The 14447-nt window shown below is 42.3% G+C and overlaps 2 protein-coding genes across 2 annotated transcripts in view; both read left to right on the top strand.

Annotated features, from left to right (window-relative positions):
- crhr1 (corticotropin releasing hormone receptor 1) overlaps nucleotides 1–4377 on the top strand; it is a 21934-nt gene extending 17557 nt beyond the window's left edge. Inside the window, exons 10-14 of the mRNA XM_069676002.1 lie at nucleotides 655–727; nucleotides 1147–1232; nucleotides 1426–1564; nucleotides 1773–1814; nucleotides 1960–4377. Of these exons, the coding sequence (XP_069532103.1) occupies nucleotides 655–727; nucleotides 1147–1232; nucleotides 1426–1564; nucleotides 1773–1814; nucleotides 1960–2100 (481 nt within the window). The 3' untranslated portion in view covers nucleotides 2101–4377. The remainder of the gene's footprint in view (nucleotides 1–654; nucleotides 728–1146; nucleotides 1233–1425; nucleotides 1565–1772; nucleotides 1815–1959) is intronic.
- A 1226-nt stretch (nucleotides 4378–5603) lies between these two features.
- Nucleotides 5604–14385, top strand: maptb (microtubule-associated protein tau b). Its single transcript, XM_069676135.1, has 11 exons — nucleotides 5604–5666; nucleotides 6422–6493; nucleotides 8384–9703; nucleotides 10897–10937; nucleotides 11062–11119; nucleotides 11222–11301; nucleotides 11879–12028; nucleotides 12193–12274; nucleotides 12423–12532; nucleotides 12809–12976; nucleotides 13062–14385. The coding sequence occupies exons 2-11, from the start codon at nucleotides 6427–6429 to the stop codon at nucleotides 13092–13094; spliced, it is 2109 nt and encodes a 702-aa protein (XP_069532236.1). The 5' UTR covers nucleotides 5604–5666; nucleotides 6422–6426; the 3' UTR covers nucleotides 13095–14385.
- Nucleotides 14386–14447: the final 62 nt, after the last annotated feature.

Below are 14447 nucleotides of genomic sequence, written 5' to 3'. Positions count from 1 at the left end.
GCATGACAATGATCCCAAACACACCGCCCGGGCAACGAAGGAGTGGCTTCGTAAGAAGCATTTCAAGGTCCTGGAGTGGCCTAGCCAGTCTCCAGATCTCAACCCCATAGAAAATCTGTGGAGGGAGTTGAAAGTCTGTGTTGCCCAGCGACAGGCCCAAAACATCACTGCTCTAGAGGAGATCTGCATGGACGAATGGGCCAAAATACCAGCAACAGTGTGTGAAAACCTTGTGAAGACTTACAGAAAACGTTTGACCTCTGTCATTGCCAACAAAGGGTATATAACAAAGTATTGAGATGAACTTTTGTTATTGACCAAATACTTATTTTCCACCATAATTTGCTAATAAATTCTTTAAAAATCAGACAATGTGATTTTCTGGATTTTTTTTTCTCATTTTGTCTCTCATAGTTGAGGTATACCTATGATGAAAATTACAGGCCTCTCTCATCTTTTTAAGTGGGAGAACTTGCACAATTGGTGGCTGATAAATTCTTTTTTGCCCCACTGTACCTGTAACCACCTGTCTCCCTCCTCATCAGTCTCTCTCTTTTCTCACCTGTCTCCCACTTACCTGTCTCTCTCCTCACCTGTCTGTCTCTCATATAACACTATAAGGAGTTGACAATGGCTGCATGTTTCGATTGACAGGTGCTGGTTTGGAAAGAGGGCGGGGGTTTATACCGACTACATCTACCAAGGTCCCATGATCCTGGTCCTGCTTGTAAGCACACACTCAGTCCACCTTAAATATATCTCTACGGCTTTATAAAGACAGTCAGCTGCAGAAACAGAGCTGCTGAACGAGTTGGAGAGACACAGAGAACCAGAGAAATAGAGTTGGAGAGATAAAAACTTAATATACAGCTGCAGAGATATAGATATATAGGTTAAAGAGACGTGGAGCCACAGACACGTAAAGCAACAGAGATATAGAGCGATAGAGATATAAAGCTCTGGAAAGATAAAGTTATAGAGATGTAGAGCTGTAGAATTTCTGGAGACTAGTCTCTAGAAGAATCGTGTCCACGTGGAGCACACTCAGAAATCTGCTTCATTTTGCCGACTTTTCTGCTTTGATAAAACTTTATTGACAGTTTGAACAACCTGCTCTGAGTCTCATGAACATCTTCTTCTCCTCAGATTAACTTTGTCTTCCTGTTTAACATCGTTCGGATCCTTATGACCAAACTGAGGGCGTCCACCACCTCAGAGACCATCCAGTACAGGTACGTGCCAAAAACAGGTGAAAACACACTGTTCTTAAAAAAGATCAAAAGCCGACAGTTAAAGTGTCAGACAGCAGGTTCAGGTTAAGGACTCTTCTTTTATAGAAACTTGTATAATGTTTCATTTTATGATAAGGTGCTTTGCTCTGTGCTGGCGTCCACACTGAATCCTGTGGTGGTTTTCTACCTGCAGGAAGGCGGTGAAGGCGACTCTGGTGCTGCTGCCTCTGCTGGGAATCACCTACATGCTGTTCTTTGTGAATCCTGGAGGAGAAGACGAAGTCGCTCAGATCGTCTTTATTTACTTTAACTCCATCCTGGAGTCTTTCCAGGTTCACCTCGTCTCTGTTGACCTTTACACATAAACTGGCCTCTGAACTTAGGCTAAGTTAAGCTAATGAGTAACAGCTGCATGACATCAGATGCAGCCTATTAGCACTGTTAGCAGTCTAACAACACTATTAGCAGCATTTTATCTCTATTGGCAGCATATTAGCACAGTTAGCAGCTAACACTCTCTCCCTCTGTCTGTCACTGCAGGGCTTTTTTGTTTCTGTTTTCTACTGTTTTCTCAACAGTGAGGTAATTACGACTTCTATTCTATTCTTTGAGGTGTGCCTCAGGGTTCTCTACTTAGAACCCTTATAATTAAGTGTAAATACATACAAACTATTTATCTCTCTCCGACCTGTCCGACCTGTCCGTCTGTCTGTCTGTCTGTGTGCAGGTGCGGTCTGCGGTCAGGAAGCGTTGGATTCGTTGGCAGGACCGGCACTCCTTCCGGAGCCGGGCGGTCCGCGCCACATCACTTCCCACCTCCCCGAGCAGAGTCTCCTTCCACAGCATCAAACAGTCCTCTAACCTCTGACCTCTGACAGACTTGAACTTAACCAACTACAATCTGTGATGTCACTCCAGTCAGCCAATCAAAGGCGTTAATTAACCTGCCAATGGATCAGGTCAAACCAGCCACTCACAGTGCACGACACTTGTGGAGCCAATCAGACGGACCCCATAAGTCGGGACTCCGTGTGGACCCGCCTCTCTTCATGTGCTGACCAATCACTGGACTCGACCGATCAGCTGCTTCCACAGGGTGACAGGCAGACAGGTGTCCAATAAGGCAGCTGGACTGTGTTCATATAATCAATTTATTTATTGACTGATCAGTGTTATTGACGAGCTAACTGTTTAGCTAATGTTGTATTGATCACCAGCTTTCTCCTGTTTAACAGAGCTAACAACCCACACACACACACACACACACACACACAGTGTTTCTGGTCTATATCAGCCTCGTTTTCTCTATCAGGCTGAAACAAGACAAAAACAAACATTCGATTGAAGTTGAGAGTTTGGCAGATAAACACACGTGCTAAAAAATCCAAATGTTTGATTCACTTAAAGGTTCTTTGTTAAATAAAATGGAGTCCTGAAGTCCAAAATAGAAAAACCGAAATCATGCTACATTGTTAGCTCCATCATTTATTTCTAGCTAAAACAAACATCCTTGGTCAAATACACGTTAGGATAATGGATCAAGTTAGCTGGTGAAGTCATTTGGCAGGCTAGCCAACTAGCATTTCCACTCAGATAGAATTTTGCTAGCCATAATATTAGCAAGCAGGCAAGCTAAGGTAAGCTAAGCTAGCTGTAACTTAGCTACACTGCAGAGATCTTATGTTGGTTAGTTTTTAATGTTAGTTGAAGTTATTTGAAAACAACAAGCTAGCCAATTTAGAGTTAAGAGTTAGCTTAAGTTAACCACTCGAGACATCATCATCATTTGAATTTAGCTTGTGAATAATATGTCCGTCTTACTTAGCAAGCTAATGTAAGCTAGCGAAACCAAACAAAGGTCCTCCCAAGAATCAAATGTCCTGCTGTTTGTCCATTCAGGCTTCACTACACAAACCTTTTCGTGCTCTGTGTACAAAAGATAATGAAGGTCTCACGCTACGTTGCAATGCTAAATGCTAAACGGACTGCACTTATACAGCACCTTTCTAGTCTTCAGACCCCTTAAAACTACACACACACTCAGAGTAATTTGGGGGTTGAATGTCTTGTCCATGGACACCTAACATGAAAGCAGGAGTCGAGGATCAAACCACCGATCTTCCGAGAAGTGGGCGCTGTAAATCATCCACTTACGCATCAGCTAAACAAAGTTGCGTTTAAACTGCACAACATGGTACCTTAAAGAGAAGTCCCAATCTCCTGAAGCTCCTGAATGCATCACAAACACACTTCAGAGAGCAGAGTTGCCACCGGGGGGTGCGCTCTATCAAACTGTCGCTGTTGAAGTATTTCAAGATAAACTCCTTCGTTTTGTTTTGGTGCATAACAGCAGGACGCAGCCGGACACCAGGGGGCGCTATAACAAAGAGAATAACACAAATTCACAGATTAACAGACAACAAATGAAAGTGGTATAGTAGTATAAGTAAGTATAAAGTATAAATAAAACAAATACAGAGAAATGCCTTTGACCTAAGTTTAAATAAAGTTTCTGAGCACCACGACAGGCTGCAGGAGTTTATCTTTAAAATGTTGCTGATGTGTTTTTGTACTTTGAATATTTGCACTTTCCTTGTGATGAGCGCTGTACACAACCGTTTAAATATATTAAATAGAGATTTATCTTTAATTGTAAAGTTGTGCACATTTGCACCGTGCAGAGTTAACTGTATCTTAGCTTAAATAAAAAGGGAAATGTTAGCGCCCTAAAGAGGGTCGAACCTCATAGATAGAGACCCGTAGTACTACCAGTAACCAAGTAGCATAGATAGTAGCTGTAGGTGTGTGTAGACGGAAACACTCAGGATGAAACATAAACTGCTCCTTAAACCTCCTCCTTTATTTATTATGTGTGTGTGTGTGTGTGAGTGTGAGAGAGAGTGAGTGTGCATAAGTGTGTGTGTATAAATTATTATTAAAGTTAATATCAGTGGCATTATTCGCTGGAAAAGCTTGATAAACATCTGATTTAAACGTGTTTTGTAAATACAGATTTATAATGATTTAATTAAATGTAATTTAAACCGGACACTGAGTGGACTTTAAAGTGACGTCATCTGGATACTGTACGTGTCTGACCCTCCTGTATCATTTGATGTCTTATATTTAATCAATAAACTGATCGACAGGGTACGAGTCGTTTCTCTTTTGTTTGCTGTAAAACTGATCAGAACTAAAGCTTCACTCAGAAACATCAGAAACAACATCATGTTGTGTCTCTTCTCTTGCAGCTTCACTGTCAGTCCTCTCTATAAACACATGTATGAATATGAGAGCAGCTAACACTCCGCTCGTCTGAGGCTTCAGTCAGACTGTAAACAATGAGCAGGCGAAGGCGGATCTACACCTGGCTGAAACCCTGAAATATTGTCCGGTTTCCGTGATAACAAAGGTCAGTAGGGATTGGTCCGAACATAAATTACACGATAAATATCTCAATCTCTATAACGTTACCGAATCTGAGTTTGTTAAAAGGGTATTGGCCAATCACTTATCAGCAGGCTACAGTTAGTCTGTGGTTAACTATGAACTACAGTACCCATAATCCTCTGCTCTGTCATCATGTTTGTGGAGAACTTTGATAAAGACTACATAAACACTCACCTAAATACAAGTGAACATGAAATAATCTGTCTCTGCTCTACACAAAAACAAAAGCTGAATTTCAAAATAAAAGAATATGAAATTATTAGTTATATTATTGACATGTCAAAACACACATCTTAGGTTTGTTTTGAAAAGATATATTTGTACTACATTTGAAATCCAACGTTCTTCCGTGAAAGGCGTCATCATAAAAACAAACTACACTTTACTGCAGTGAATAAGTATGCATACATCAGTAGTGCACAAGTATAATTAAAGTAAAAGTACTCGTTCTGCAGCATGATGGATCTAATCAGTGTAGTAAGACTGCATCATGAGTGCTGCAGTGTGTCAGCACTATTTTACTGTTAGTAATGTTACTACTGTCTACTTTGATAAATCCCTTGTTCCTGTATGCAAAAAGAACTGACATAAACATATAAGCAAACTGTAGCCTATTATTATTTTTACTTTTATTATTATAATTATTATTATGTGAAATTATATCATAAAAAGCCAAAATTATAGTTTGTATGAAATTAAAGTTTGAATGTGCAGCAGTCCTTAAACAGAGTACTTAAGAACGTGAACTTGTTGATTACTTCAGGTGTTTAATTTTATAACGACACACATGAGGAATAATTCCATCATGACTGTATCAGCGGATTTCAAGGATTTTTTCAGTGCGCATGTGCATCAGATTACCATGGCAACAGCCGCCTCCTCTCCCGGCATGCAGCAGCAGCAGAGCGCCCCCATCCTCTGAGAGCGGCAGCAGGTGGAAGTGCATCAGGGTGGAGCAGCAGACAGACGGACATCAGCAAGGAGGTAAGACACTGAAACATCCTCCACCTGCGGGACCATCCCTCTGTGTCTGTCTGTCTCTCTCTTTCTGTCTGCCTATAACTCTCTTTCTCTGTCTGTCTCTGTTTCTCTGTCTCTGACCCTCTGCGTCTCTGTTTCTGCTCCATGTGTCTCTGCCGCTTCACTGTCTGAAGGTTGGGGGGCGGCGGCTGCGTCGGCAGACGCGTGCAGCAGTATTTTTCGCTCTCTGACCGCCTGTCACCCTTACATTGGATGTTCCGGCGCCGCTGCGGTGCCGCTTGATAGCCTTTGGGCTAGTGTAGCTACAGATTTGACACAAAGAGGAGATTTTGAGAGGGTCACGTGAACGCGCTTGCTCGTGTGTCCAGGGATGATTGACAGGTGGAGAAGAGACAGAATTTAATAGAAAAGAATGTATTGGGTTTGTTGCTGCATCATCATCATGGAGGATTTACTGTGTTACTGAGCATGCGCACTGACTCCTCCTTTACTTCTGTTCAACTCCTCTCCCTCTCCTCCTCCTCCCTGTTCTCTCCTCTCATCCACTCCTTCTCCTCTCTTCCACTCCTCCTCCTCCTCCCTTTCCTTTCCTCTGTTCCTCTTCCTCCTCCTTCTCCTCCTCTACCTCTCATCATCTGCCTCTACTCCTCTTCTTTCTCTCCTCCTCACTTCCATTCCTTTTACTCTCCTCCTCCACTTACCATCCACTCCTCCTCCTCACCTCCTCCTCTCTTTTCTCCTACTCTTCTACTCTGTAGGAGTGATGATGGATGGATACTCCGCCCCCCTTGGAGGTGGCCCAGCCCCTGCAGAGCAGAGCATGACGGGAGGTTAGTGCAGGCATGTCTGTGTGCATTTTTTTGTTTCTGACATATTAAATACTTCATACTCCTGATGCATACTATCATTAACACGCTTGGTGAAACAGCAGCAGTGTATATAACTAACAATTCTGTAGCAAACAAACGTGTGTCTACATAAGTGATATTGTAGTATCTGACCGACCAAACAATAAAGTAATTAATATAACACATAATCCATCAGCTAACATCTCTTCATCAGCTAACAACTATCTGTGAGCCTTCATCTCTTCATAAGCTAACAAGTTTCATAAGCTAACAACTATCTGCTTGCTAATTACACTCCATAAGCTAACAACTTTCATAAGCTAACAACTATCTGTAAGCTAACAACTATCCATAAGCTAACAACTTTCCGTAAGCTAACAACTATCCATAGGCTAACAACTTTCCGTAAGCTAACAACCATCCACTAGCTAATTACACTCCACAGGCTAACAACTTTCATAAGCTAACAACTATCTGTAAGCTAACAACTATCCATAAGCTAACAACTTTCCGTAAGCTAACAACTATCCATAAGCTAACAACTTTCCGTAAGCTAACAACTATCCGCTAGCTAATTACACTCCATAAGCTAACAACTTTCCGTAAGCTAACAACTTTCCGTAAGCTAACAACCATCCGCTAGCTAATTACACTCCACAGGCTAACAACTTTCCGTAAGCTAACAACTATTTGCTAGCTAATTACACTCCATAAGCTAACAACTATTTGTAAGCTAGCAACTATCCATAAGCTAACAACTTTCCGTAAGCTAACAACTATCCATAAGCTAACAACTTTCCGTAAGCTAACAACTATCCGCTAGCTAATTACACTCCATAAGCTAACAACTTTCCGTAAGCTAACAACTATCCATAAGCTAACAAGTTTCATAAGCTAACAACTATCTGCTAGCTAATTACACTCCATAAGCTAACAACTTTCATAAGCTAACAACTATCTGTAAGCTAACAACTATCCATAAGCTAACAACTTTCCGTAAGCTAACAACTATCTATAAGCTAACAACTTTCCGTAAGCTAACAACTATCCGCTAGCTAATTACACTCCATAAGCTAACAACTTTCCGTAAGCTAACAACCACCATAAGCGAACAACTATCCGTAAGCTAACAACTGTCACTAGCTAATTACACTCCATAAGCTAACAACTTCACGTAAACTAACAACCACCATAAGCGAACAACTATCCGTAAGCTAACAACTGTCACTGGCTAATTACACTCCAAAAGCTAACAACTTTTGTGAGTGAACAACTACCCCCTAGCTAATTACACTCCATAAACTAACAACTTACCGTAAGCTAACAACTTTCCATAAGCTAACAACTATCTGCTAGCTAATTACACTCCATAAGCAAACTACTATCCGTTAGCCAACAACTATCCGCCAACTAACTCTCCATGAGCTAACATCTAGCCATAATTTAACATCTATTGTACGATACTTTCTGTAAACTAACAACTCTCCTTAAGTCAATAACTCTCCATAGGTTATAAGCTAACAGCTAACCATTAACCAACAGCTAGTCATAAGCTTACAATTCTCACCAGGCTAACAGCTATCGATTAGCCTGATTATTATAAACGTTTGTTGAACTGACTGATGATCGTCTTCATCTTCCTGTTTGATGATGCATCAGCTTGTTGATGGAAACAGGAAGTCTCTGGCTCCTGTTACCATTAGCAACCACAAATACATTCTGCCATGGTGATGTGTTCAAATACATCGTGTCAATTTGTTTGTTCTCAGTGTTTGTCTTCGTCTCCTCCTTCTTCTCCTCCTATTGTCTTCTCCTCTCCTCTTTCCTTCTCGTTTCCTCTTTCTTCTCTCCTCTTGTCTCCTCCTCCTTCAGACCTCGACACCCTCAGTTCTCTTGATAAGCTTCCAAATGGAAGCATAGCAAAGCAGGAGGAGGAGGTGAAGGAGAAGCAAGAAGATGAAGTTGAAATGATAAGGAGCAGCTCTGAGGAGCAGCCAGAAAGGAAGGATGAGGAGGAGAAAAAGGAGAAATCAGAGATGAAGACAGAGAAGGAGGAGGAACACCATGAGGACAAAGAGAAAGAGAAGGAGGCGGAGAAGAAAGACGAGGAGCAGCTAAAGCTTCCCTGCTCACCCACTAGACCTCCTTCTGCTGAAAGAAGAGAAAAGGAAGAAGAAGAAGGAGAGGAAGGGAAAGAGGAGGAGGAGGAGCAAAGGGGACAAGATAACAAAGGGGCAGAGGAGAAGAAAGAGGAGCATCTCACAGAAGGAGGAGAAGAACAGAAGGAGGAGGAGGAGGAGAAGGAGGAAGTTGGAGGAGAAAAACATGAAGAGGAGAAAGGTGGAGGACAAGAGCAGGAAGTGGAGCAGGAGAACGTAAGAGGGGAAAAACAGGAAGAGGAGGAAGTCAGAGAAAAAGAACAGGAAGTAGAGAAGAAGGAGGAATTCGGAAGACAAGGACAGGAAGAGGAGGAAGTCAGAGAAAAAGAAGAACAGGAGGAGGAGGAATTCGGAAGAAAAGAACAGGAAGGGGACGAGGAGGAAGTCAGAGGAGAAAAACAGGAAGAGGAGGAGGAGGAAGTCGGAAAAGAAAAACAGGAAGAGGAGGAGGAGGAAGACAGAGAAGAAAAGCAGGAAGAGGAGGAGGAGGAAGTTGGAGAAGTAAAACAGGAAGAGGAGGAGGAAGTTGGAGTAGAAATACAAGAAAAGGAGAAGAAGAAAATTATGGACAAAGAAATAGAGGAGGTGACGGAGGACAAAGGAGTTGTGTTAAAGAAAAAGCAGGAGCAGGAGTCCTCTGAGGTCCACCCTCCTGAAGAGATAACAAAAACAAGCGCTCCCAGCAGCTCTGCACCTCCTCCTGAGGAGCAGCACGACCTCCAGGAGGTGAAAACAAACACACTGATCCACCAAGCACCTCCCACCCCTCCATCCTCCGACCAGGAGATGCCCACTGGTAAAACAAGCACTCCTCTAGCTAATGAAGTCGCTAGCAAAGAGAAGAAACGCTTGATTTCTACTGCTGCCTCTCCCGCCACAACCAAAGATCCTCCCACAGGAGCTGCATCAGTGAGGAAAACAAGCACCCCCTCCTCGCCAAAACAGGTTGCTCCACCCAAGAAAACAAGCGCTCCTCCAGCTAAAAAGGCTGTCCAAGTTAGGAAAGCAAGTGCTCCTCCTCCTCTAAACAAAGGTCTGTCATTCCCAACCTCTCCTCTCTCACTTTACTTCTTTACCTCACCTCCTTTACCCTCCACCTCCTCTTCCCTCTTCCTCCCACTTCTTCTTTTTTCTCCTCCCACCCACCTACTCCCCCTCCTCCTCCTTTTTGTTTCTCCTTCTCTGTGTCATATTTCAGAATTTTTTTGAAAGTGACACAGACTGGACACTTCCTGTTGACCTCTTTGTGACCTTGTAGTAGTCATGGAAACACGGGCTGTGTCCGAAACCGCATACTAACGCACTGCCTACTACAGACTCAAACAGTATGTACTGCATACTGCCTACTAACCTGACTATTAGGATACCGTTGGCATCATACTCAGAGCCGTCTTCTCCGTATCACGTAACTTAATCGTTTACGTGTGTCCAGCCTGATCTCCGGTCCATCTCCGCCATAGTAGAAGCTGAATAGCCGCAATGCTCCTGTCTCATACTCAAACATCCGGGCCGATCTAGTATACACAAAATTGCATACTATGAGATGGGAACGCATGATGACAATTTGACGTCACGGTTAGTATGATGAGTATGATAGTATGCGGTTTTGGACATACCCATGACCTTTCACCTCTGGTAGTACTTCCTGTTTGCTGCCCTTCTTCTGTTTTCTGATGTAGTTTTTTCTCTGCAGTAAAAGTTCCCATGATGCATCAGAGTGAGGACTGATACTGTAGATATTAATCGAATCGAATAATCACACTACAAGAGTTTACTAGCTTGGTATGCTAACTTGTTAGCTGCACTGGTCACTAACAGGCAGAACATTTCTTATCTTTTGGTCTCTTGTTTTTAATATTACACGGCCTGGACACTTCCTGTTGACCTCTTTGCAACCTTAAGGTTTTCATGGAAACATGAGTATAATGACGCATTTCCATTAAAAACACGGCGGAAGTGAGGGCTGGTTGCAGATATTGATAAACTGAATAAACTAGTTAGCATCCGTAGCCCGGAATGCTAACACATGATCAATGTGTGATGAAAAAACTTCAATTTTGGATCATGGGAACATTACTGACCAATCAGAATACAGCTTGTATTTTGGTTTAATGTCCTTATTAGTCTTTGATTTATTTTAAAACACAAGGAACCAAAAACACAACTTGAAAATGTATGATGTCATGTTTTCAAACCTCTTCCTCCTCCGACTCTTCTTCTGTTCAGAAAAATCAGCTGAGAAGGGAACTGCTGAAGAAACTGCGAAGGTAAAGTACACTTAATTTAGAGTTTCTGTGAGACTGAAGTATCATAATAATAATAATAGTAATAAAAATATAAATAAATAAATAAATAATAATACAAATTCTAATAATAATAATTGTGTTTCAGGCCTCCATGACAGCAGGGGGCACCAGAGCAGCCAAGATGATCACAGCTAAGAGTACAGGTACAACACTGCAACAGTTTAACCTGAAACATAAGTTCAACCAGTCTGACCGAGTTAAACTGTCTGTCTCTCCTCTTGTCTGTCTGTCTGTCTCTCTATCAGAGTCAGTAGATGGAGTCAACAGTCCAGGAAGTCGTTCTCCTGCCAGCAGATCCTCAACTCCAAACAGAGACCTGAAGAAGGTCTGAACACCTGTCTAACTACCGATTTACCTGTCTGTCTGATTGTCTGAGGACACTGGTTTGTTGATCAAAGCTGACTCGATTCTTGATTCTTGATTCTGACTCCCAACATTTCAAGCTGCATTATCATAACTTCAGGTTCACATCTTGAAAGCTGTGTTAAGACAATTATGGTGAATCATCAGAATGTCACTGAGCAAAACTACCAAGCAAACTACCAAGCAGCAAACTCCTGGGCTTTACAATTAAGTCAACATGGAAGTACATAAGCTGCAGTTCCTCTGGTGTCCACTTGAGGCTGTCTCCAGCAGTGAGTCAGTCCCCATAGAGCCCCATGTTAAACTTTACAGCAGAAATAAACATGTTTACAGCCTGGTACAAAAACAGTTTGGGTCTCTATAGCTCATTTCTCTCTTCATGACAACTGTACGGGGAGAATCTTTATACAGCTCACCTGTTTACATTATATTAAGGCTTAGAGTGATGCAGCATTAGGGGCGTGGCCTCTTTGAGTGACAGGTGGTAGCTGCTAGCACTTTGCGCTGGATTAACTGGTACTGATAACATGCTCCTACAGGTGGCGGTAGTCCGGACCCCTCCCAGGTCTCCCAACTCTGCTCGTGGACGGACACCCCCCCTTCCCTCCCACCCCATGCCCGACCTCAGCAACGTGAGGTCAAAGATTGGATCCACGGAGAACCTGAAACACTCACCTGGAGGGGGCAAGGTAACACACCTGTCTTTGTCTCCCTGTTCTTGTGAAGACCCTCATTGCTAGAAAGTTGAGCCCTGGACCAGCTGAAAATGTCCCCACTTTGAACAGTGTCCTCACAATTGTTTAAAAGAACATGATCCTCACAAAGATAGATAAACCTGTCTGTGTGTGTGCAGGTGCATATTGTTCATAAGAAGTTGGATCTCAGTAACGTGACATCAAAGTGTGGCTCCAAAGCAAACATCCACCACAAACCAGGTAAAACACACAAGTACGGTACTCTGTGTTTTATATATTTATACTGTACTGTAGTGTTTTACTGTACTGTTATCATAGTAACATGTACTGTGATCAAAGTATGATGTACTGTTATCTTGTTATAATGTACTGTGTGTTTGTGTGTCAGGTGGAGGGAGGCTGGAGATTAAGTCAGAGAAGGTGGATTTTAAGAGTGTTCAATCTAAAATTGGTTCTCTGGAGAATGTCACTCATGTTCCAGGGGGAGGAAAAAAGAAGGTAAATGCAAAAGACACGCTACCAACATGCTAACATCACACCACACTATCAACAGGCTAACAAAAGAACTGATTTGTCACATATAACTATGTTACATATTCTATACATTGTAGTTTTGTTTTGTTTATAAATGTCTTCATATGAAATATAACTATTTGTTGTACATTACTATGATTTTATATAAATATGCTTACATCACATGTGCATATATCATACACAGTATATAACTATATTTATGTTATGTGTAACAGTGTTTGGGTTGTTGTGTGTCAACAGATTGAGAGTCAGAAACTGACCTTCAGAGAGAGCGCCAAAGCTCGCACTGACCATGGTGCTGACATCGTCGTCCAGCCTGACTCCTCCCCTCCTCACCTTAGCAACACTTCCTCCCCTGGAAGCCTTAATACTGCTGAAGCTCCGCCTCTCAACAATCTGGCCGACCAGGTGAGAGAGAGACTTACTGGTTCAGATCAAAATCAGTCACAACATTTAAGCACAAGTTCACAAACAACTTCCTTTTTCCTGTCAGGTGTCCGCCTCCCTCGCCAAACAAGGCCTGTGATTGGATAATCCTATGCCTACAGTTCCCCACCCCTAATGTTACCAAGGAAACTACCTGATGGAAAAAAGAAAAAAAAAAAAAGTCATCATTCTGCCTTTTTCCTCATGACCTTCACCTGACATCACACAAACAGAATGGGGAGATTTTATGAAGTTTAAGTGAAGCTTTTTGAACGCATCGAGATCAAAAACCAAATTAGCACCAAGATAAACAGCTAATCACAGCTCAGCCAGCCACCTGAGACAAACCAGGTGTTTAGCTAACAATTGAAGCATTGCTCGTTTATACAGGTGAACTTATTTTCTCAAGCGTCTGAGTAGTCCTGTATAGATTAATCGGGACGGCGTTAAAGAAAGGACTGACCTGCCGCCAGTGTTTATGCTAAACTAGGCTAGTAGTGCCTCCTGCTGTTAGACTTTTTGCTAGGCTAGGTTAGTTGTTTCCCCCTGCTTCCAGTCTTCATGCTACGCTAGTAACTTTGCCTTGCTATGAGTCTTTGTGCTACCTTAGGCTAGTTATTTCCCCCTGCTTCTGTCTTTGCTAAGATAAGCTAGTAGCTTCTAGTATGTATGCTAAGCTAGGTTAAACATGGTGCTCTCTTTATGGACACAGAGATAAAATAAGCCATTTTAAGGGCCTTGAGATTAATCTACTTTGTCGGGATTTGAGGCTCCTTGAATGGACCTTGCTATGGACATTAAGGAGTATTCCAGGAAGGTCGAACCAATAACATGGCAGAGCTTTCATTAGCAGGTTGGTTAAGTTAGCTTAACACAACAAATGATGCTGTGAAATATGAAGAGAAGACGACGCAACAAACATTGACTAAAATTTGTGATCGATATTAATTGTATTTGAATAAGTTCCAGGAGTCCTTGAGAAGTCTACACGGTCACTGAAGTTAATTCAACCTTGAATCTGACTCCTGGAACAACCTAACAGAGTTCCGGAGACCTTGAGGAGCCCTGGAGTTTGTTCCACGAGTCCTCGAGGAAATGTCTGGATTAGCATGTTAGCTTCATTCATAAAATCCCTCCTATCATATTAAGACTCTGTCTTATATGTCACATCTCTCAGCCAATCATCACCTCTTCTGTGTTTCTGAATGATGTAGGCCCCTGTGATACCCCTCCCCCCCATCACAAAAAATACCCAGAATGCAGTTTGATACCAGGTGCCAAATCCATGCTGTCTGTCTCTCTGCTTGTCGGCTGTTAAAGTGCTTTGTACCGATAAAGTTTCTCTTGGATGGGATGTGTTTGTTGAAAATAAAGTTACATTTGAGGCGTGAGAGGTTCGTCGTGTCTGTTCATTGACCCACACGTGTGTAAAAAGCAGATTGAATATTTCATG

Source organism: Semicossyphus pulcher, unplaced genomic scaffold (genome assembly GCF_022749685.1).
Source record: "Semicossyphus pulcher isolate SPU_LCO1_2020_fin unplaced genomic scaffold, fSemPul1.0.p SCAF_25, whole genome shotgun sequence".
In the NCBI taxonomy this organism is placed as follows: Eukaryota; Metazoa; Chordata; class Actinopteri; order Labriformes; family Labridae; genus Semicossyphus; species Semicossyphus pulcher.
Note: the sequence above shows the minus strand (reverse complement) of the source record. Positions and strands in the feature narration are given on the sequence as shown.